This window comes from Eucyclogobius newberryi, unplaced genomic scaffold, assembly GCF_026437365.1.
Source record: "Eucyclogobius newberryi isolate DKJ021-1_F unplaced genomic scaffold, fEucNew1.0.hap1 SCAF_6, whole genome shotgun sequence".
Lineage (NCBI taxonomy): Eukaryota > Metazoa > Chordata > Actinopteri > Gobiiformes > Gobiidae > Eucyclogobius > Eucyclogobius newberryi.
In genome coordinates, this window is record NW_027316278.1 from 11,180,695 (window position 1) to 11,204,405 (window position 23,711).

At 40.4% G+C, this 23,711-nt stretch overlaps 1 protein-coding gene across 2 annotated transcripts in view; it reads right to left on the reverse strand.

Moving 5' to 3' along the window:
* Positions 1 to 6,073: 6,073 nt before the first annotated feature.
* Positions 6,074 to 23,711, reverse strand: part of LOC140347299 (BICD family-like cargo adapter 1) — a 46,838-nt gene continuing 29,200 nt past the window's right edge. The window contains exons 8-11 of one of the 2 annotated variants that reach the window (XR_011924367.1): positions 10,336 to 10,466; positions 9,132 to 9,252; positions 6,424 to 6,639; positions 6,074 to 6,303 (exon numbers count right to left, since the gene is read on the reverse strand). Coding sequence is in view for 1 of the 2 variants with exons in the window: in XM_072433693.1 (XP_072289794.1) it covers positions 6,493 to 6,639; positions 9,132 to 9,252; positions 10,336 to 10,466 (399 nt within the window). In the remaining variant the exon portion in view is untranslated. Of the gene's footprint in view, positions 6,304 to 6,391; positions 6,640 to 9,131; positions 9,253 to 10,335; positions 10,467 to 23,711 lie in introns of those variants that run through there. The other variant, XM_072433693.1, reaches the window with a different exon arrangement.

Consider the following 23,711-nt stretch of genomic DNA (forward strand, 5'->3'; position numbering starts at 1 on the left):
ATATTCCAAGATTTTACACACAATTTTCCCCACTTTTACCATTTTGTTGATTTATAATGTCACTTCCTGGTTGGACACGAGCAGCAGATGTGACGGAGGTAATTCTACAGCTGTTATCTAGCAACCATAATGTAAACAAGGACCAAAATCCATATAACATACACAACGGTTATGATTTGACAAATACCTGTTGAAATAAACGATTGGTTAAACTGTCAAAGTTGTCTGTTGTGTGGGAATCGTCTGTGTTTTCGAACGTCTCATATTGATGACATCACAGAGGGATTCTATTTTAGGACTCGGCTCTACTTCCTGTAACTTTGATTTTAATTTTTTTCCCCACAAATTGCATCTTGACTGACGTGAAACTATGATAAATATTTCCCACAAGTTCTATTGCTCCAAAGTTATAATTAGAACAACATGAACCTGTCACTTTAAGAGTAACGAAAATACTTAAAACCTTTTTGAGTCTTTTTGAGTCGATTACGATGAGGTTTATTCCCTATAAAGACACAACTCATGTTTTCTGAAAAGATGTTTAATTGTAAAATAATTCAGTACAGTCTACAGTGTCAAAACATGAAAGATACAAACAAAAAAACACATTTAAAGATATATGAAGACAAACAAGACTCGTGAATTGTATTTATTTTAACAAATAAACACACAATATTGTTGAACCATTTCCCAAAAATTAACTTATTGGTACATTTTGTCTTGTAATTTGGCTATTATCACCGTAAACCTTTTTATTTATGATTGTATTATTTAATTTACCCTAAATCTGTCATTAAAATCACTCAGTTGTGCGTTTGTGTAGCAGCTTTTTAACTTCTTTTTAGAATAGAATTGCAATTATTGTACGTTTTCAGTTTACAGAACAATTTCACTGTGGACTATTCACAGTGTCCATAAACAAAGACATTAATCATAAGCTTTAGTTGTATTTACTATAACATTATTGTTGATTTTGAAGAGTCTGTCATGAGATTAATGTAAAAAGACAGAGAAACTACAGAGTGAAGAAATGAAAAAACAATTCTACAAACAACTTACTTACAGGTCATTTTTATCCTAAAAAATATTCTCATTGAAAAAGCCTCCATATAAATATATCACTTTTGACCAAACCTAGTCAACATTTTAGTTATAAAAATCAGTCTTTGGGTTGATCCTTCCCAACAAAGCACTCGAGACATCTGCATAGCTTCAGCTCCAGGTCAAAGGTCAAAGCGTTCACATACACACACACCTTATTGTTGGATTAAACATGAAATATGGAGTTTGTAAGGAAGCCCAGCGGGGTCAAACAAATCAAAGTGCACATGGACGGTGTCTTGAGACGCAGGCGCATGAATAATACTCCACCTCTTTGTGATTCTGGACCAGAAGTGGGTAGTACAAGTACATTTACTCACATTGTACTTCTCGGAGTTTTGACGCTTGTACTGCTACTCGAGTAAAAAGTGCTAGTTCCTCTTCCCGCTGTGAGTAAATCTACAAACGACTAAAGCTTTACGTCGTCAATATTAAAGATAAGTGTGTTTCTGGCACAGCTCCTTTAAATATAAGTTTGTTTTTTGTCTTTGCCCCTTTGAAAATACCAGATTTTCAGCGTCATTTAATGTTTTGTTCTTGTAAATAAATCTGAGAAGAGGAACTTTAAGAGGAACTGTCTGGACATGAGCAGTACTTCCTCACCCTTACTTGAGTACCGTCCTGCACCACTCCTTAGCACTTTTACTTGATTCATTTGAAGTAACGTTACTCGAGTACAATCGTCTGCGTCTCTACCCGCCTCTGTTCCTGACACATCGCTGCGTTCACACTTAAGTTTAGAGTGTTTTTTTCTGGTTTGTAATGATTTGGCAAAGCCCATATGATCCGATATGTCGTCCTTTAGGTCCCGTTTCAGTCTAAAATCAAACTGAACATGTCGCACAATCTTCTCGGCTCTCGGCTGCGCTGCCCTGCGTCTCAAGTCGATGTAAACATTTGTAGGATTTGGTCGATTTGCGTGGACGATTGACATCACGTGGATGGTGTAAAGCGCCGTTTCACAAAATAATTCATGAGTCTTATGTTAAAGAAATCGATGTAGAAAAATAACATCTGTTTATTGTCACGATCAAACTCCAGCTCCAACGTTTCATTCGTTTGTTGGCGTTGATTTGTTGGTTGGAGGCGCACGGCGAGCTGCTCTCGACTGGACGTGCATAAGAGGGAACTGGAACTAAAGTGCTTTCTGTCGCAATGAGCATTAGAAGAACTATAATAAAATAACTATGATATCGCAATACATGAGGCATTCGGGGGAGCATATTGAACAATGGTATATATTGAACTGAAGGTTTTTGTTTTATTCATTCACCTGGCCAACCACGCCCTTTGAACACAAGGTGAATCCACAGAATCCACACATGGGAATTTTGCACCGAGCGACAGAAAAATATGGGATAATTTCTTTAAAACTGAGGAAATTATCAGTCTTTGTAATGCATGGTTTTAATTCAAGCTGCAGTCAACTAAAGACGTGTCCTGTGCATTGATTTTTCGATGTAAAGTGCTTATGACAGGTCAGATTACTCATGCAGTGAAGAGAATGTATTTTGAAATAAAAATTATACACATTTTTTAGGGTTGTACTTTGTTTGCAATTGATGACATCACACTAGTAAATATTACCCATTGCAGCCACTGGGCCAAAACTAATTTAATAAATATAAAAAAAATTCTAGAGCACCTTTATTTTGTTGAATAACTGCACCGACATCATAATCACATTAGGACAAAATGGGACTTTTATTTTGGACTTTGTGTTCCTTAACTGTCTTTTCTCTGGACGCCTCCCCTTTCTTATTCTCTATTTTTTTTGTTTTTGTTGTTTTATATTTTTAAAGGAAAAGAAAATCATGTTTAGAGGGTTTCTTTTTGTAAATTATGCACAAACTTTGTCCCTGGTGTGATGTCACTGCCTTTATTCAAAATCATTTATATTTACAATAGGAATTAGAAAATCATAAAAACCTGTCACTTTAAAAGGGGCGCGGCCTATTAAACATTTCTATCATTTGACTGCGTGTCTGACCCAAAGTGCACTGACAAGACGTAATTACAAATATTCATACAGAATTCCACAGTGTAAAAAGGCAGAATAAACTCACTAAATGCTTTCTCCTCCTCGTGAATATAAATCCTTTAAAATCCTCCAAAAATACTAAGTCAACTAATTAAATAAACCTTCTTCAACCCTAGTTTTTATTTCTAATCTCATAGTCCTCTGTGGTTTGGTGGCAGTTGTAGCCTTTGACTGTTTTAAACCAATTAGATCTTGAAATATACGATAAGAAAAGATATATTTAAAAAAATCAAGTTTTGGAATGTCAGAAGTCAAGTAAATGTGTACAAAGGTGACTACGTTTTAGTCGTTTTAGCAATGAAAATACATAATGAGTGAATGTTTAGTATTTTGTGAGGTAAAACGTCTTAGTTCGAATAGAAACGTCATGTGGTATTGTGGCCACTCGGGGGCAGCATCAGCACAAAGCGTCACAGTGACCAATTAGATGTTTGAGATAAAGTGCGTTTTTAGCAGCAACAGCCACTCAAGTCTTTTAAGACCCTTTTTATTCATATTATTAGCTCTTTTTTGGGGGGAATTGCATCGAGTTTAAAGCAAACCTGTGATTGCAAACGCAGGGAGTGTCATCGCGGTGCGGCGCTCGTACAAAAATAGAAGTAAGACTATGAAAGTGCATTGAAAGATATGGGCGTGTACAAATAATGACCTCGTTACAAAACTAAACTATGCATGTACGTTTCTTCGTATCGGTCCAGAAAGAAAGATCCAGCTGCCGTGCGCTTTGCTTTCTTTAACAAATGAAGAAAACCTGAGACGTTTTTGGAGTTTTCTGGAGTTTGATCACGTGTTTTTCTCTTTCTCGCGCCGTCGTTCGTGTTTGTGGAAATGTGCCGTCACAATTCACCGACGCTTTCTCCACTTTCCTCAAGACGCTGCACACGCCTTCGCTTCTAGGGCCCCCAAATGGCTAGCAGCGGCCCTGGCTTTGGAGGTAAACTGAGCATCTCTTTTCGTTTGTTCTTTGTGTGATATAGCCATTCTTTTTGTACCCGCTGTGTTTCCACGGCTTCAACCGACGAAACTATAGAAATTAATGGACCAACGAACTTACAATCAGGATGGCGTCAGCACGGGAACACGAACCCAGATGTCGGCTCTCGTTTGCGGGGCGTGTCAAGCAGCAAGTGAACGTTTTGTTAAAGAGATTGTGTCAGAACGTTTGAGAGCGACTGAAGTACATTTACTCGTTAAGGTGGTGGTGTTCAGAATACAGTGGCTTTTCTCAAATAAGAAGAAAACATCACCATTCAGGCTCCAAACTGCACTGATTTAGTGACAAAAGCGGAACGCGTGTGCCCTTTTTCCTTCTCTAATTTGAGATAAAGGTTGTCGGTTCTGATAGAATGCCTGACGAACGAGGACACAAAAACAAAAGGCAATATAATGTGACTCAACGTGAAAGGATTCTGAAGTATTCCGATTAGACCGAGGAACAGAACATGTGAGTGAATACATTTTATTGCAGGTATTCAGTATTTTAGAACTAAATACACTTCATAGTATTCTTCCCCTCACAGTTTGTCCAATCGTAGAACTGTTTGTGTTGAATTCTCCCATTGAGTCGTATTATGTATTAGTGTAAAAAACAACCTTTATGTTTGTTGCAATGTTGTTTGTTTTTCTTGTATTCATTACTCATTAGAGAAGGAAAAATGACTCTTTTTTTTTCTAGAAACCAAGGCCTGTCCCAATAATTACTGTATCGACTCAATAAAAGGTAAATGGAACAATGATATCTATATTTCACTATTTATCGTGGGTACTTTACTTTGTAGAGTCTTTTGTTATTTTTCTGTCCAATAAGATTTAAATTGTGGACAGTAAATAACTTTTATAGTAGACTTATTATAGTAGCAAACTCACTAATAAAAGAGTTGCATTCTGATTAAACACTTTTATTAGTGAGTTAATGCATCAGTGGTATAATAAATAAATGTTATTGTTGTCTATATTTTCTTCTGCAATAAATCTCACTTTATTGCTGTATTATCGTGACAGGCCTATTTCAATTAAAAGAGCAATTACCACATTGTATTCTTTTGATTTTAGGAACGTGACTGTATTCTGAGCATCACCACATGAAAGAGTTTAAACTGCACCAGAACAGTACTTTTCTGTATTTTTGGTACAAGTATTTAGTTACTTTTCAACACTGCCAACGACCTACAAGTCGATGTTTTTTGTGATAGAAGAAAAGACAATTTTTGAATTTTGAATTTTCAGTTGGATTTATGGTTTGAACTGACCAATAGAGATTATTATATAGAGAGATATTAAAGTATTCTGACAATACAGAATAGAGTTTAATTTCACATTATTTATCTTAATGGACGTTTGTCACATCTGGCCACAATCAGCAAAGTTGTGACTTTCAGTCCAAAGCTCTGTCGAGGGGTCAATATGTTATATCTAATATCATTATTATTATTATGTGTTTAACCTAAAGGCTCATTTATGCTCTACGTTTGAGACGCACAGAGGCTTCTGTCCTTCCTCTCTGTTGTTTTGTCCGTTATTTGGTCCGTATTTGATTTGTCTGCTCACTGTTTATGGATGTGTTGCACAGAGCGGTACATGTGCTGACCACTGGGGGCAGTAGTGAACACAGCGCGACAATGGAAGCTCAACTTTTTTATAAAAGTGAGAGAACAAGCGGCAAAACAAATAAACGCTTCTCTCACCTCATCTATGAAATGTGATCGATAAACTGCCGTGTGCGCCTCCATGTTTGTTTTTCTAGTTACACTTGTGGTCAATTCTCTAACCAACTTTGCACGCCCTCTGGTGGTTACTCAACAGAACACAGCCTTGACATTAGAAACGGTTGGAGGTTATAATGAAGCTGGAACGCACAGAGCTGTTTACGTACAACAATAGAGCATAAATGAGCCTTGACAATAAATATACTTATTATTGTTAGAAAATCTTTAAAGTGAGTGTGGCTGTGTTTTTTCTAAGAAGAGACAAGCCAAAATGAAAGACTATTGTTCTAATTCAATATTTGAAGTTACTTGTACTAGAGACAGTATATGTAAGTTGATAAGGCCACAGTGACAATGTTTTGGTCCATTAATTGCTACGGTAACGAGTTGCTCACCTGTAAAAAGGAGGAATGGGCAGAAAAAGTGCAAAAAACAACCCCAGACCCGTCGTGTCACCTGTCGTGCCACCCGTCGTGTCACCTGTCGTGCCACCCGTCGTGTCACCCGTCGTGCCACCCGTCGTGTCACTCGTCATGTCACCCGTCGTGTCACCCGTCGTGTCACCCGTCGTGTCACCTGTCGCCCTCGTTGGTGCGCTCCCCTCTCCCGGCTCCTGTGTCTGTGCTGCGGGACAGTCCTTTAGGGTCAGTTCTTTTTGAAGAAAGAGAAAAGTGTCCTGTCCCGTTGGTGGATGCGACGAGCGCGTCTGGAGCTCTGTCCCGAGTGAGACGGGCGCCACTCGTCCTGCTGTTTGTCCATCAGCTGCTGGTCTATCACTCTGTGCATATCGTCCTGAACGTGAAATGAAAAGAGTCAAATCTCAATTATGTTTTGTGTGTGTGACTCGCTCAAATTAAAAATAAAAACACTGCTTAAACTAGTTCAAGGCGAGACACTGCTGGAGAATAGGGAATCATTTTAGAGATCAATTTGAAACCTCTTCTGTGGTTTACGTACACAAATGTAAGTAAGATGTTATAAAATAACTTTAAGTCCAGATGGGTCGATTTTGTTATTTCCAGGTGAAAGCCAAAATGTTGAGACTGACCAAAGAAACATGAGCTTTGCCTGAACTTTTAGGTCACTTCTTAAACATCTCAGCTCTTTCATCGAATGGCCGTCCTTTAACTGTTTTTATTATATTTTATTATGGTTTATTTATTCTATCTACTGCCTCTTTTCTGTATGTATTTATTTACTGTAATCTATTTTAATTATTTTATTGTGTATATTGCATGATGCTGAGTGTGCAGCACTTTGTAAAATTGCTTTATGAACAAAGGGTTTTTGTTATTAGTATTATAATATTAATATTATTATTATTATTAGTGTCTTGCCTTAAGTATTAAAGTATTTTGAATCCAACCAAACTTGATAACATTTAGGAAATACATAATAAATAATGGCATCAGTAAAATAAAATGTACAATATATGTAAAAATAAATATATAAAATAAAAATAAATCAACCACATATGATATGTTTAAATTAAAAATCATACAAAAATATGATAAATGCTGCAAAGCTGAAATTGAAATTTCCCTCAAAATCTATTGCATGGCAAACGGCTGAACAGAAAGTGAGAGACGTAGAAAGAAAGGTAAAAGTTAGTGATGATTTTTGGTGAATGATGAATGAAATGGAACAGTCCTGATCCAGTGGAGCTCAGATGGGACAGACCGGGCTGGGCTCACCTCTAAGGCAGAAGGGGGGCACCACGGGGGTAAGAGGGAGGTACGGAAGCTGAGAAAGGCCACTAGATCAGAAACCACAAGAGCCAAAAAGTAAAGAGCCCTGAGGAGGCAAACTGTGGGCGGAGAGAAAGGAGAGAGGAGAGAGGAGCAGGTTAAGGACGCCGGGACGGGCAAAGGCAGAGGCTGGTGCTTCACTCAAATGTGACGGGTTTTGGTTGTGTTGTGTTTAGGGAAGTCAAGATTATTTGTTTAATTGATAATCATGATTTATTAAGGTCACAATATATTCATAAAAGCTAAAAATGTATAATCGTGGCACTTTTCAAGCAAACTTAAGGCAGTTCAATTCAATATTTTCACCAAAAAAGTACAGTTTTTTATGTGGCTGTTTATATCACAACAACTTTACTTTTGCATTCAGACAGTTCATAAAGTGTGTGAGAGTGAAAGAAAATTAAGGTTTGAATTGTCCTTTATGTGTCAATAAGCATGAATAATCGTTATATCGGGATGTTTCTTCGCACAATAATAATCCTGAGTCGTGTTCAGACTCTTAAAATACAAAGAATCCAAAGCGGAGTAATATCATAGCAGTATAAATAAAACAACACCAAACTCTAAACTGCTACAATTACTACGCTGCTAAACTATTCCAACATTAGCAGTTTTTAGCCTGATTTAATCTGCCTGACTCCTCAGTGCACAAGTGGAGTTCTTTTGCCTTCTGTTGTCAACACTTATCAGTCATATTGCTTTCAAAAGACATACTTACTACAAACAAATTAATGTCTAAAATGCCCAGACGTAGATACAATCATCTGAAAATGCATATTAGATTGTGATATTCAGTCACATTTATTCCTATAATTACTTTAAATGGTGGTAGAAAGATGGATCCGGGTATTTTGAGGGTAATTCGGAGGAAATTAGTAAATTTGTAAATTAGTAAAACCTACAGGTAAAAAAATTAAACGTGATTTAAGACATTTTTTCATAGGCTTTGTATGAATGTGTCTTGAGCTCGACAGTTCATTTTCCATTCATTTTCCCCATAGTCTGTCCAAAAGAAATACATAATTAAAAGTTTGAAGGCTTGCTCGGGGCTAAGTAAGATAAGATAAGATCATCCTTTATTGTCCACACATGGGGACATTTTGGTGTTACAATGCAGTAGATACAGGGGGAAAGGACAGATAACTTATAGGAAGTTTAAAAAAAACACTCTTAATAGAAGAACTCTTATGAACAAAAACAAAAACTTTTATTAACAAAACTCCTGTAAACAGGTCCTCTCATCTCTTAATAGGGAATGGAGGGAAGAAAATAAAAATAAAGATAAAATAGTGGTCCAACTAATGAGCATAACACCTAAGTTTGTATTTAAAAAATCTGTTTCTAAGATTGTATAAACCGCTTTAAAGTTATTAAATAATTTTACAAAACATCTGCGTTATGGACATTGGTCACCACAGAGCTAATGAGCCTTTTTTAACTCTTAATATCTTACTTTTTCCTATGGTAAAAATGAATGAGAAATGTACTTCGGAATGGGCGGGGCCGTTGAGCTCTACTGTTTAGACAGTGACGTACCTGCCACGCCTCCAGCTGCTGCGATAGGTTGAGCTTCTGTTGGATGGCGTCGAGGAGCTGGCTGTTCAGGGACATGATGTCGATCTTACACTTGGCCAGCTCCATCTCCACCGCTTTCTTCCTACACAAACACAAACACAAACACAAACACAGGGGAAAGGTAACTCACTCCGCTCGTGTGTAAAAGAGTCGTTTGTAATGCGAGCACTAAGTGAAAACTGTTTCTCAACGTGATGAACAATAATCACTATATCCACTTGTGTTTCATGGAATTATAACTGGGACCATATTTTTTGGGCTTCAGTATTTATTGTGTGTGTAATTCTTTGCACGAGTGAGGAAACTGTTGTTATTTTTGTGGTATAAAGACACAATTTGAGCAGTAGAGAGTTGAATCTATGACTCATTAGACACTAAATCACCACTTGAGTGTTTCGTTCTGCTCTATTGTTATTGCAGCTCAGGTTTCTTGAACAAAATTGCACATTTAAACAGGATTCACTTTATTTATCTTGCGTTTGGGTTTATGTCTCGGAGCAGTTTCAATATTATCCTTTATTCGTAGCAATAATTATATCGCACTTGAAAATGTGCCAAGTGGAAGTGATAAAGATGAAATTGCACTTCAAAGCAGCAGTAGAAGTTGGATTATAGATGGATAGAGTTTATTTTGACATTTTGAATACTTACTTCAATTTCCCAAAAATAATATACAAGGGCAACTTCTCAATAAAAACAAAGTACTTCTTATTAACAATCCACACTCTTTGACAAACATGTTATAACAATAAACTTGCTTCTGCCGTACTTTATTCTAATTTGTAAATCCCCTTGGTCTATTAACCTTCAATAATAATAATGTACTGTTTACTTTGCTTACATACTCAATTAAGCTTCAATTTACCAAATAAATTACTTTTTTTTCATGTAAATAATAACTTATGAATAATAATAACATGGCACCACATAAACTTAAGCCCATTAAGCACATTTCTTTATATATTTGTTTAAACTGTTGAATATTTGGACACAGTTTGATTCTTTTTCATCCATACAATTCCATATTCAAACACAAAAACCTTTCTAAAGTTGTTCAGACTCGGGCCATTTTTTGAAAAGGTGAGTTCCCCTTAAATGATCAATAACGTGTGTAGTGTCTTTGATAAGTGTTAATAGTGTTAATAGTGTTAATAGTGTTAAGTACTTGGCGATGGCCTCGTCCCGGTCCCTGATGGCGCTCTGGAGCTGTTCACTGGGCTCTCGGACCTCAGACATCGCTCGAACTCTGTCGTTCTCCTCCTGCAAAGAGCACATCTCCACCGACAGCAACGTCATCTACAGGACACGTCACAGAGGCACGTCAGACAGGTGCACATCAGACAGGTGCACATCAGACAGGTGCACGTCAGACAGGTGCACATCAGACAGAGGCACGTCAGACAGGTGCACATCAGACAGATGCACATCAAACAGGTGCACGTCAGACAGGTGCACATCAGACAGAGGCACGTCAGACAGGTGCACATCAGACAGAGGCACATCAGACAGGTGCACATCAGACAGATGCACATCAGACAGGTGCACATCAGACAGAGGCACGTCAGACAGGTGCACATCAGACAGATGCACATCAGACAGAGGCACGTCAGACAGGTGCACATCAGACAGGTGCACGTCAGACAGGTGCACATCAGACAGATGCACATCAGACAGAGGCACGTCAGACAGGTGCACATCAGACAGATGCACATCAGACAGAGGCACATCAGACAGGTGCACATCAGACAGGTGCACGTCAGACAGGTGCACATCAGACAGGTGCACATCAGACAGATGCACATCAGACAGGTGCACATCAGACAGAGGCACGTCAGACAGGTGCACATCAGACAGGTGCACGTCAGACAGGTGCACATCAGACAGATGCACATCAGACAGAGGCACGTCAGACAGGTGCACATCAGACAGGTGCACGTCAGACAGGTGCACATCAGACAGATGCACATCAGACAGAGGCACGTCAGACAGGTGCACATCAGACAGGTGCACGTCAGACAGGTGCACATCAGACAGGTGCACATCAGACAGATGCACATCAGACAGAGGCACGTCAGACAGGTGCACATCAGACAGGTGCACATCAGACAGGTGCACATCAGACAGAGGCACGTCAGACAGGTGCACATCAGACAGGTGCACGTCAGACAGGTGCACATCAGACAGGTGCACATCAGACAGAGGCACGTCAGACAGGTGCACATCAGACAGATGCACATCAGACAGGTGCACATCAGACAGAGGCACGTCAGACAGGTGCACATCAGACAGGTGCACATCAGACAGAGGCACATCAGACAGGTGCACATCAGACAGAGGCACGTCAGACAGGTGCACATCAGACAGGTGCACGTCAGACAGAGGCACGTCAGACAGAGGCACGTCAGACAGGTGCACATCAGACAGATGCACATCAGACAGAGGCACGTCAGACAGGTGCACATCAGACAGGTGCACATCAGACAGGTGCACATCAGACAGAGGCACATCAGACAGAGGCACGTCAGACAGGTGCACATCAGACAGGTGCACATCAGACAGGTGCACATCAGACAGGTGCACATCAGACAGGTGCACGTCAGACAGGTGCACATCAGACAGGTGCACGTCAGACAGGTGCACATCAGACAGGTGCACATCAGACAGAGGCACGTCAGACAGGTGCACGTCAGACAGAGGCACGTCAGACAGGTGCACATCAGACAGAGGCACATCAGACAGGTGCACATCAGACAGATGCACATCAGACAGGTGCACATCAGACAGAGGCACGTCAGACAGGTGCACATCAGACAGATGCACATCAGACAGAGGCACGTCAGACAGGTGCACATCAGACAGGTGCACGTCAGACAGGTGCACATCAGACAGATGCACATCAGACAGAGGCACGTCAGACAGGTGCACATCAGACAGATGCACATCAGACAGAGGCACGTCAGACAGGTGCACATCAGACAGGTGCACGTCAGACAGGTGCACATCAGACAGGTGCACATCAGACAGATGCACATCAGACAGGTGCACATCAGACAGAGGCACATCAGACAGGTGCACGTCAGACAGAGGCACGTCAGACAGGTGCACATCAGACAGGTGCACGTCAGACAGAGGCACGTCAGACAGAGGCACGTCAGACAGGTGCACATCAGACAGAGGCACGTCAGACAGAGGCACGTCAGACAGGTGCACATCAGACAGAGGCACGTCAGAAAGAGGCACGTCAGACAGGTGCACATCAGACAGAGGCACGTCAGACAGGTGCACGTCAGACAGAGGCACGTCAGACAGAGGCACGTCAGACAGGTGCACATCAGACAGGTGCACATCAGACAGGTGCACATCAGACAGGTGCAATCAAGGTTCAACGCTTAATACCACAATATTGTATGTAAGCTATGTCTTGAATTGAAAACTGTATATTGTAGTGAAATTAGCTCCAACTACACATAAATGATGCTGGATTTTAAATTGCAGCTGGAGTTCCAAGTCAGCTGGTTAATTTGGTGATCTCTCTGCTACAATAAAATGCACATCATCATTTCCAAACCCTTAAAATAATAGTGATTTTGTGCTCCCTCTGCTAAGTAGGTCCACTGAGGACTAAAGTTTGTGAAACACGCCAGTATTTCAGATTTGACATGTGCTTCTTTTCAAGTGGAGATTCTGCAGAGTTTGCCTTTTTCACATTTACTCGTTATCAGCAGTAGATGTTTGACAGAACGTGGCTCAGGGGTTCAGGCTCCGGCCTCATTACAGTCAGGGATTTTGTGTCGGTATCAGTAATTTGTTACATTACCTCGTTAGTATGTTCCCCGGTTCATAGAAATTCTCCTCAAATGATAGAATAGGCTCCTGGTTCAAGTTCCACATCCCCAATAGTTGTGTATAAATGGTTGTACAGCATAAAATATAGTATCATATAATCCTAACCCAGGTCTCGGGGACAGAGGGCTGACCCCCGCAGTGTGCACGCTAACAACACATGCTAACAACACACGCTAACAACACATGCTAACAACACACGCTAACAACACATGCTAACAAACCATGCTAACAACACATGCTAACAACACACGCTAACAACACATGCTAACAACACATGCTAACAACACACGCTAACAACACATGCTAACAACACACGCTAACAACACATGCTAACAACACACGCTAACAACACATGCTAACAACACATGCTAACAACACATGCTAACAACACATGCTAACAACACACGCTAACAACACACGCTAACAACACATGCTAACAACACACGCTAACAACACATGCTAACAACACATGCTAACAACACGCCAAGCTCTGACACGTACTACATTACACGGGTGCATAAAATTAATGCGTTAATTAAAAAAAATACACTAATGTGTTACCAGCTAACGCATTACCCCATGTTGTCATGTGCAGTGTGCAGTTGTGTCTGTTACATCAGTGCAGTTGTGTCTGTTACATCAGTGCAGTTGTGTCTGTTACATCAGTGCAGTTGTGTCTGTTACATCAGTGCAGTTGTGTCTGTTACATAAGTGCAGTTGTGTCTGTTACATCAGTGCAGTTGTGTCTGTTACATCAGTGCAGTTGTGTTTGTTACATCAGTGCAGTTGTGTCTGTTACATCAGTGCAGTTGTGTCTGTTACATCAGTGCAGTTGTGTCTGTTACATCAGTGCAGTTGTGTCTGTTACATCAGTGCAGTTGTGTTTGTTACATCAGTGCAGTTGTGTCTGTTACATCAGTGCAGTTGTGTCTGTTACATCAGTGCAGTTGTGTCTGTTACATCAATGCAGTTGTGTCTGTTACATCAGTGCAGTTGTGTCTGTTACATCAGTGCAGTTGTGTCTGTTACATCAGTGCAGTTGTGTCTGTTACATCAGTGCAGTTGTGTTTGTTACATCAGTGCAGTTGTGTTTGTTACATCAGTGTGCAGTTGTGTCTGTTACATCAGTGCAGTTGTGTCTGTTACATCAGTGCAGTTGTGTTTGTTACATCAGTGCAGTTGTGTCTGTTACATCAGTGCAGTTGTGTCTGTTACATCAGTGCAGTTGTGTTTGTTACATCAGTGCAGTTGTGTTTGTTACATCAGTGCAGTTGTGTCTGTTACATCAGTGCAGTTGTGTTTGTTACATCAGTGCAGTTGTGTTTGTTACATCAGTGTGCAGTTGTGTCTGTTACATCAGTGTGCAGTTGTGTTTGTTACATCAGTGCAGTTGTGTCTGTTACATCAGTGCAGTTGTGTTTGTTACATCAGTGTGCAGTTGTGTCTGTTACATCAGTGTGCAGTTGTGTCTGTTACATCAGTGTGCAGTTGTGTCTGTTACATCAGTGCAGTTGTGTCTGTTACATCAGTGTGCAGTTGTGTCTGTTACATCAGTGTGCAGTTGTGTTTGTTACATCAGTGCAGTTGTGTCTGTTACATCAGTGCAGTTGTGTTTGTTACATCAGTGTGCAGTTATGTCTGTTACATCAGTGCAGTTGTGTCTGTTACATCAGTGCAGTTGTGTCTGTTTACATCAGTGCAGTTGTGTTTGTTACATCAGTGCAGTTGTGTCTGTTTACATCAGTGCAGTTGTGTTTGTTACATCAGTGCAGTTGTGTTTGTTACATCAGTGCAGTTGTGTTTGTTACATCAGTGCAGTTGTGTCAGTTACATCAGTGCAGTTGTGTCTGTTTACATCAGTGCAGTTATGTCTGTTACATCAGTGCAGTTGTGTTTGTTACATCAGTGCAGTTGTGTTTGTTACATCAGTGCAGTTGTGTTTGTTACATCAGTGTGCAGTTGTGTCTGTTACATCAGTGCAGTTGTGTTTGTTACACCAGTGCAGTTGTGTCTGTTACATCAGTGTGCAGTTGTGTCTGTTACATCAGTGTGCAGTTGTGTTTGTTACATCAGTGCAGTTGTGTCTGTTACATCAGTGCAGTTGTGTCTGTTACATCAGTGCAGTTGTGTTTGTTACATCAGTGCAGTTGTGTTTGTTACATCAGTGCAGTTGTGTTTGTTACATCAGTGCAGTTGTGTTTGTTACATCAGTGCAGTTGTGTCTGTTACATCAGTGCAGTTGTGTTTGTTACACCAGTGCAGTTGTGTCTGTTACATCAGTGTGCAGTTGTGTCTGTTACATCAGTGTGCAGTTGTGTTTGTTACATCAGTGCAGTTGTGTCTGTTACATCAGTGCAGTTGTGTCTGTTACATAAGTGCAGTTGTGTCTGTTACATCAGTGCAGTTGTGTCTGTTACATCAGTGCAGTTGTGTTTGTTACATCAGTGCAGTTGTGTTTGTTACATCAGTGCAGTTGTGTTTGTTACATCAGTGCAGTTGTGTCTGTTACATCAGTGTGCAGTTGTGTTTGTTACATCAGTGCAGCTGTGTTTGTTACATCAGTGCAGTTGTGTCTGTTACATCAGTGCAGTTGTGTTTGTTACATCAGTGCAGTTGTGTCTGTTACATCAGTGTGCAGTTGTGTCTGATACATCAGTGCAGTTGTGTTTGTTACATCAGTGTGCAGTTGTGTTTGTTACATCAGTGCAGTTGTGTTTGTTACATCAGTGCAGTTGTGTTTGTTACATCAGTGCAGTTGTGTCTGTTACATCAGTGCAGTTGTGTTTGTTACATCGGTGCAGTTGTGTTTGTTACATCAGTGCAGTTGTGTTTGTTACATCAGTGCAGTTGTGTTTGTTACATCAGTGTGCAGTTGTGTCTGTTACATCAGTGCAGTTGTGTCTGTTACATCAGTGCAGTTGTGTTTGTTACATCAGTGCAGTTGTGTTTGTTACATCAGTGCAGTTGTGTCAGTTACATCAGTGCAGTTGTGTCTGTTACATCAGTGCAGTTGTGTTTGTTACATCAGTGCAGTTGTGTTTGTTACATCAGTGCAGTTGTGTTTGTTACATCAGTGCAGTTGTGTCTGTTACATCAGTGTGCAGTTGTGTTTGTTACATCAGTGCAGTTGTGTTTGTTACATCAGTGCAGTTGTGTCTGTTACATCAGTGCAGTTGTGTTTGTTACATCAGTGCAGTTGTGTCTGTTACATCAGTGTGCAGTTGTGTCTGATACATCAGTGCAGTTGTGTTTGTTACATCAGTGTGCAGTTGTGTTTGTTACATCAGTGCAGTTGTGTTTGTTACATCAGTGCAGTTGTGTTTGTTACATCAGTGCAGTTGTGTCTGTTACATCAGTGCAGTTGTGTTTGTTACATCAGTGCAGTTGTGTCTGTTACATCAGTGCAGTTGTGTTTGTTACATCAGTGCAGTTGTGTTTGTTACATCAGTGCAGTTGTGTTTGTTACATCAGTGTGCAGTTGTGTCTGTTACATCAGTGCAGTTGTGTCTGTTACATCAGTGCAGTTGTGTTTGTTACATCAGTGCAGTTGTGTTTGTTACATCAGTGCAGTTGTGTTTGTTACATCAGTGCAGTTGTGTTTGTTACATCAGTGCAGTTGTGTCAGTTACATCAGTGCAGTTGTGTCTGTTACATCAGTGCAGTTGTGTTTGTTACATCAGTGCAGTTGTGTTTGTTACATCAGTGTGCAGTTGTGTTTGTTACATCAGTGCAGTTGTGTTTGTTACATCAGTGCAGTTGTGTTTGTTACATCAGTGCAGTTGTGTCTGTTACATCAGTGCAGTTGTGTTTGTTACATCAGTGCAGTTGTGTCTGTTACATCAGTGCAGTTGTGTTTGTTACATCAGTGCAGTTGTGTTTGTTACATCAGTGCAGTTGTGTTTGTTACATCAGTGCAGTTGTGTCTGTTACATCAGTGCAGTTGTGTCTGTTACATCAGTGCAGTTGTGTTTGTTACATCAGTGCAGTTGTGTCTGTTACATCAGTGCAGTTGTGTCAGTTACATCAGTGCAGTTGTGTTTGTTACAACAGTGCAGTTGTGTCTGTTACATCAGTGCAGTTGTGTTTGTTACATCAGTGCAGTTGTGTCTGTTACATCAGTGCAGTTGTGTCTGTTACATCAGTGCAGTTGTGTTTGTTACATCAGTGTGTAGTTGTGTTTGTTACATCAGTGCAGTTGTGTCTGTTACATCAATGCAGTTGTGTTTGTTACATCAGTGCAGTTGTGTTTGTTACATCAGTGCAGTTGTGTTTGTTACATCAGTGCAGTTGTGTTTGTTACATCAGTGCAGTTGTGTTTGTTACATCAGTGCAGTTGTGTCTGTTACATCAGTGCAGTTGTGTCTGTTACATCAGTGCAGTTGTGTCTGTTACATCAGTGCAGTTGTGTTTGTTACATCAGTGCAGTTGTGTTTGTTACATCAGTGCAGTTGTGTTTGTTACATCAGTGCAGTTGTGTTTGTTACGTCAGTGCAGTTGTGTCTGTTACGTCAGTGCAGTTGTGTCTGTTACATCAGTGCAGTTGTGTTTGTTACATCAGTGCAGTTGTGTCGGTTACATCAGTGCAGTTGTGTTTGTTACATCAGTGCAGTTGTGTTTGTTACATCATCAGTGCAGTTGTGTCTGTTACATCAGTGCAGTTGTGTTTGTTACATCAGTGCAGTTGTGTCTGTTACATCAGTGTGCAGTTGTGTCTGATACATCAGTGCAGTTGTGTTTGTTACATCAGTGTGCAGTTGTGTTTGTTACATCAGTGCAGTTGTGTTTGTTACATCAGTGCAGTTGTGTTTGTTACATCAGTGCAGTTGTGTTTGTTACATCAGTGCAGTTGTGTCTGTTACATCAGTGCAGTTGTGTTTGTTACATCAGTGCAGTTGTGTCTGTTACATCAGTGCAGTTGTGTCTGTTACATCAGTGCAGTTGTGTTTGTTACATCAGTGCAGTTGTGTTTGTTACATCAGTGCAGTTGTGTTTGTTACATCAGTGCAGTTGTGTTTGTTACATCAGTGCAGTTGTGTCTGTTACATCAGTGCAGTTGTTTTTGTTACATCAGTGCAGTTGTGTCTGTTACATCAGTGTGCAGTTGTGTTTGTTACATCAGTGCAGCTGTGTTTGTTACATCAGTGCAGTTGTGTCTGTTACATCAGTGCAGTTGTGTTTGTTACATCAGTGCAGTTGTGTCTGTTACATCAGTGTGCAGTTGTGTCTGATACATCAGTGCAGTTGTGTTTGTTACATCAGTGTGCAGTTGTGTTTGTTACATCAGTGCAGTTGTGTTTGTTACATCAGTGCAGTTGTGTTTGTTACATCAGTGCAGTTGTGTCTGTTACATCAGTGCAGTTGTGTTTGTTACATCAGTGCAGTTGTGTCTGTTACATCAGTGCAGTTGTGTTTGTTACATCAGTGCAGTTGTGTTTGTTACATCAGTGCAGTTGTGTTTGTTACATCAGTGTGCAGTTGTGTCTGTTACATCAGTGCAGTTGTGTCTGTTACATCAGTGCAGTTGTGTTTGTTACATCAGTGCAGTTGTGTTTGTTACATCAGTGCAGTTGTGTTTGTTACATCAGTGCAGTTGTGTCAGTTACATCAGTGCAGTTGTGTCTGTTACATCAGTGCAGTTGTGTTTGTTACATCAGTGCAGTTGTGTTTGTTACATCAGTGCAGTTGTGTCTGTTACATCAGTGCAGTTGTGTTTGTTACATCAGTGCAGTTGTGTCTGTTACATCAGTGTGCAGTTGTGTCTGATACATCAGTGCAGTTGTGTTTGTTACATCAGTGTGCAGTTGTGTTTGTTACATCAGTGCAGTTGTGTTTGTTACATCAGTGCAGTTGTGTTTGTTACATCAGTGCAGTTGTGTCTGTTACATCAGTGCAGTTGTGTTTGTTACATCAGTGCAGTTGTGTCTGTTACATCAGTGCAGTTGTGTTTGTTACATCAGTGCAGTTGTCTTTGTTACATCAGTGCAGTTGTGTTTGTTACATCAGTGTGCAGTTGTGTCTGTTACATCAGTGCAGTTGTGTCTGTTACATCAGTGCAGTTGTGTTTGTTACATCAGTGCAGTTGTGTTTGTTACATCAGTGCAGTTGTGTTTGTTACATCAGTGCAGTTGTGTCAGTTACATCAGTGCAGTTGTGTCTGTTACATCAGTGCAGTTGTGTTTGTTACATCAGTGCAGTTGTGTTTGTTACATCAGTGTGCAGTTGTGTTTGTTACATCAGTGCAGTTGTGTTTGTTACATCAGTGCAGTTGTGTTTGTTACATCAGTGCAGTTGTGTCTGTTACATCAGTGCAGTTGTGTTTGTTACATCAGTGCAGTTGTGTCTGTTACATCAGTGCAGTTGTGTTTGTTACATCAGTGCAGTTGTGTTTGTTACATCAGTGCAGTTGTGTTTGTTACATCAGTGCAGTTGTGTCTGTTACATCAGTGCAGTTGTGTCTGTTACATCAGTGCAGTTGTGTTTGTTACATCAGTGCAGTTGTGTCTGTTACATCAGTGCAGTTGTGTCAGTTACATCAGTGCAGTTGTGTTTGTTACAACAGTGCAGTTGTGTCTGTTACATCAGTGCAGTTGTGTTTGTTACATCAGTGCAGTTGTGTCTGTTACATCAGTGCAGTTGTGTCTGCTACATCAGTGCAGTTGTGTTTGTTACATCAGTGTGTAGTTGTGTTTGTTACATCAGTGCAGTTGTGTCTGTTACATCAGTGCAGTTGTGTTTGTTACATCAGTGCAGTTGTGTCTGTTACGTCAGTGCAGTTGTGTCTGTTACATCAGTGCAGTTGTGTTTGTTACATCAGTGCAGTTGTGTCGGTTACATCAGTGCAGTTGTGTTTGTTACATCAGTGCAGTTGTGTTTGTTACATCATCAGTGCAGTTGTGTCTGTTACATCAGTGCAGTTGTGTTTGTTACATCAGTGCAGTTGTGTCTGTTACATCAGTGTGCAGTTGTGTCTGATACATCAGTGCAGTTGTGTTTGTTACATCAGTGTGCAGTTGTGTTTGTTACATCAGTGCAGTTGTGTTTGTTACATCAGTGCAGTTGTGTTTGTTACATCAGTGCAGTTGTGTTTGTTACATCAGTGCAGTTGTGTCTGTTACATCAGTGCAGTTGTGTTTGTTACATCAGTGCAGTTGTGTCTGTTACATCAGTGCAGTTGTGTCTGTTACATCAGTGCAGTTGTGTTTGTTACATCAGTGCAGTTGTGTTTGTTACATCAGTGCAGTTGTGTTTGTTACATCAGTGCAGTTGTGTTTGTTACATCAGTGCAGTTGTGTCTGTTACATCAGTGCAGTTGTTTTTGTTACATCAGTGCAGTTGTGTCTGTTACATCAGTGCAGTTGTGTTTGTTACATCAGTGCAGTTGTGTTTGTTACATCAGTGCAGTTGTGTTTGTTACATCAGTGCAGTTGTGTCTGTTACATCAGTGCAGTTGTGTCTGTTACATCAGTGCAGTTGTGTTTGTTACATCAGTGCAGTTGTGTCTGTTACATCAGTGCAGTTGTGTCAGTTACATCAGTGCAGTTGTGTTTGTTACATCAGTGCAGTTGTGTCTGTTACATCAGTGCAGTTGTGTTTGTTACATCAGTGCAGTTGTGTCTGTTACATCAGTGCAGTTGTGTCTGTTACATCAGTGCAGTTGTGTTTGTTACATCAGTGTGTAGTTGTGTTTGTTACATCAGTGCAGTTGTGTCTGTTACATCAGTGCAGTTGTGTTTGTTACATCAGTGCAGTTGTGTCTGTTACATCAGTGCAGTTGTGTCTGTTACATCAGTGCAGTTGTGTCTGTTACATCAGTGCAGTTGTGTCTGTTACATCAGTGCAGTTGTGTTTGTTACATCAGTGCAGTTGTGTTTGTTACATCAGTGCAGTTGTGTTTGTTACATCAGTGCAGTTGTGTTTGTTACATCAGTGCAGTTGTGTCTGTTACATCAGTGCAGTTGTGTTTGTTACACCAGTGCAGTTGTGTCTGTTACATCAGTGTGCAGTTGTGTCTGTTACATCAGTGTGCAGTTGTGTTTGTTACATCAGTGCAGTTGTGTCTGTTACATCAGTGCAGTTGTGTCTGTTACATAAGTGCAGTTGTGTCTGTTACATCAGTGCAGTTGTGTCTGTTACATCAGTGCAGTTGTGTTTGTTACATCAGTGCAGTTGTGTTTGTTACATCAGTGCAGTTGTGTTTGTTACATCAGTGCAGTTGTGTCTGTTACATCAGTGTGCAGTTGTGTTTGTTACATCAGTGCAGCTGTGTTTGTTACATCAGTGCAGTTGTGTCTGTTACATCAGTGCAGTTGTGTTTGTTACATCAGTGCAGTTGTGTCTGTTACATCAGTGTGCAGTTGTGTCTGATACATCAGTGCAGTTGTGTTTGTTACATCAGTGTGCAGTTGTGTTTGTTACATCAGTGCAGTTGTGTTTGTTACATCAGTGCAGTTGTGTTTGTTACATCAGTGCAGTTGTGTCTGTTACATCAGTGCAGTTGTGTTTGTTACATCAGTGCAGTTGTGTTTGTTACATCAGTGCAGTTGTGTTTGTTACATCAGTGCAGTTGTGTTTGTTACATCAGTGTGCAGTTGTGTCTGTTACATCAGTGCAGTTGTGTCTGTTACATCAGTGCAGTTGTGTTTGTTACATCAGTGCAGTTGTGTTTGTTACATCAGTGCAGTTGTGTCAGTTACATCAGTGCAGTTGTGTCTGTTACATCAGTGCAGTTGTGTTTGTTACATCAGTGCAGTTGTGTTTGTTACATCAGTGCAGTTGTGTTTGTTACATCAGTGCAGTTGTGTCTGTTACATCAGTGTGCAGTTGTGTTTGTTACATCAGTGCAGTTGTGTTTGTTACATCAGTGCAGTTGTGTCTGTTACATCAGTGCAGTTGTGTTTGTTACATCAGTGCAGTTGTGTCTGTTACATCAGTGTGCAGTTGTGTCTGATACATCAGTGCAGTTGTGTTTGTTACATCAGTGTGCAGTTGTGTTTGTTACATCAGTGCAGTTGTGTTTGTTACATCAGTGCAGTTGTGTTTGTTACATCAGTGCAGTTGTGTCTGTTACATCAGTGCAGTTGTGTTTGTTACATCAGTGCAGTTGTGTCTGTTACATCAGTGCAGTTGTGTTTGTTACATCAGTGCAGTTGTGTTTGTTACATCAGTGCAGTTGTGTTTGTTACATCAGTGTGCAGTTGTGTCTGTTACATCAGTGCAGTTGTGTCTGTTACATCAGTGCAGTTGTGTTTGTTACATCAGTGCAGTTGTGTTTGTTACATCAGTGCAGTTGTGTTTGTTACATCAGTGCAGTTGTGTCAGTTACATCAGTGCAGTTGTGTCTGTTACATCAGTGCAGTTGTGTTTGTTACATCAGTGCAGTTGTGTTTGTTACATCAGTGTGCAGTTGTGTTTGTTACATCAGTGCAGTTGTGTTTGTTACATCAGTGCAGTTGTGTTTGTTACATCAGTGCAGTTGTGTCTGTTACATCAGTGCAGTTGTGTTTGTTACATCAGTGCAGTTGTGTCTGTTACATCAGTGCAGTTGTGTTTGTTACATCAGTGCAGTTGTGTTTGTTACATCAGTGCAGTTGTGTTTGTTACATCAGTGCAGTTGTGTCTGTTACATCAGTGCAGTTGTGTCTGTTACATCAGTGCAGTTGTGTTTGTTACATCAGTGCAGTTGTGTCTGTTACATCAGTGCAGTTGTGTCAGTTACATCAGTGCAGTTGTGTTTGTTACAACAGTGCAGTTGTGTCTGTTACATCAGTGCAGTTGTGTTTGTTACATCAGTGCAGTTGTGTCTGTTACATCAGTGCAGTTGTGTCTGTTACATCAGTGCAGTTGTGTTTGTTACATCAGTGTGTAGTTGTGTTTGTTACATCAGTGCAGTTGTGTCTGTTACAACAATGCAGTTGTGTTTGTTACATCAGTGCAGTTGTGTTTGTTACATCAGTGCAGTTGTGTTTGTTACATCAGTGCAGTTGTGTTTGTTACATCAGTGCAGTTGTGTTTGTTACATCAGTGCAGTTGTGTCTGTTACATCAGTGCAGTTGTGTCTGTTACATCAGTGCAGTTGTGTCTGTTACATCAGTGCAGTTGTGTTTGTTACATCAGTGCAGTTGTGTTTGTTACATCAGTGCAGTTGTGTTTGTTACATCAGTGCAGTTGTGTTTGTTACGTCAGTGCAGTTGTGTCTGTTACGTCAGTGCAGTTGTGTCTGTTACATCAGTGCAGTTGTGTTTGTTACATCAGTGCAGTTGTGTCGGTTACATCAGTGCAGTTGTGTTTGTTACATCAGTGCAGTTGTGTTTGTTACATCATCAGTGCAGTTGTGTCTGTTACATCAGTGCAGTTGTGTTTGTTACATCAGTGCAGTTGTGTCTGTTACATTAGTGTGCAGTTGTGTCTGATACATCAGTGCAGTTGTGTTTGTTACATCAGTGTGCAGTTGTGTTTGTTACATCAGTGCAGTTGTGTTTGTTACATCAGTGCAGTTGTGTTTGTTACATCAGTGCAGTTGTGTTTGTTACATCAGTGCAGTTGTGTCTGTTACATCAGTGCAGTTGTGTTTGTTACATCAGTGCAGTTGTGTCTGTTACATCAGTGCAGTTGTGTCTGTTACATCAGTGCAGTTGTGTTTGTTACATCAGTGCAGTTGTGTTTGTTACATCAGTGCAGTTGTGTTTGTTACATCAG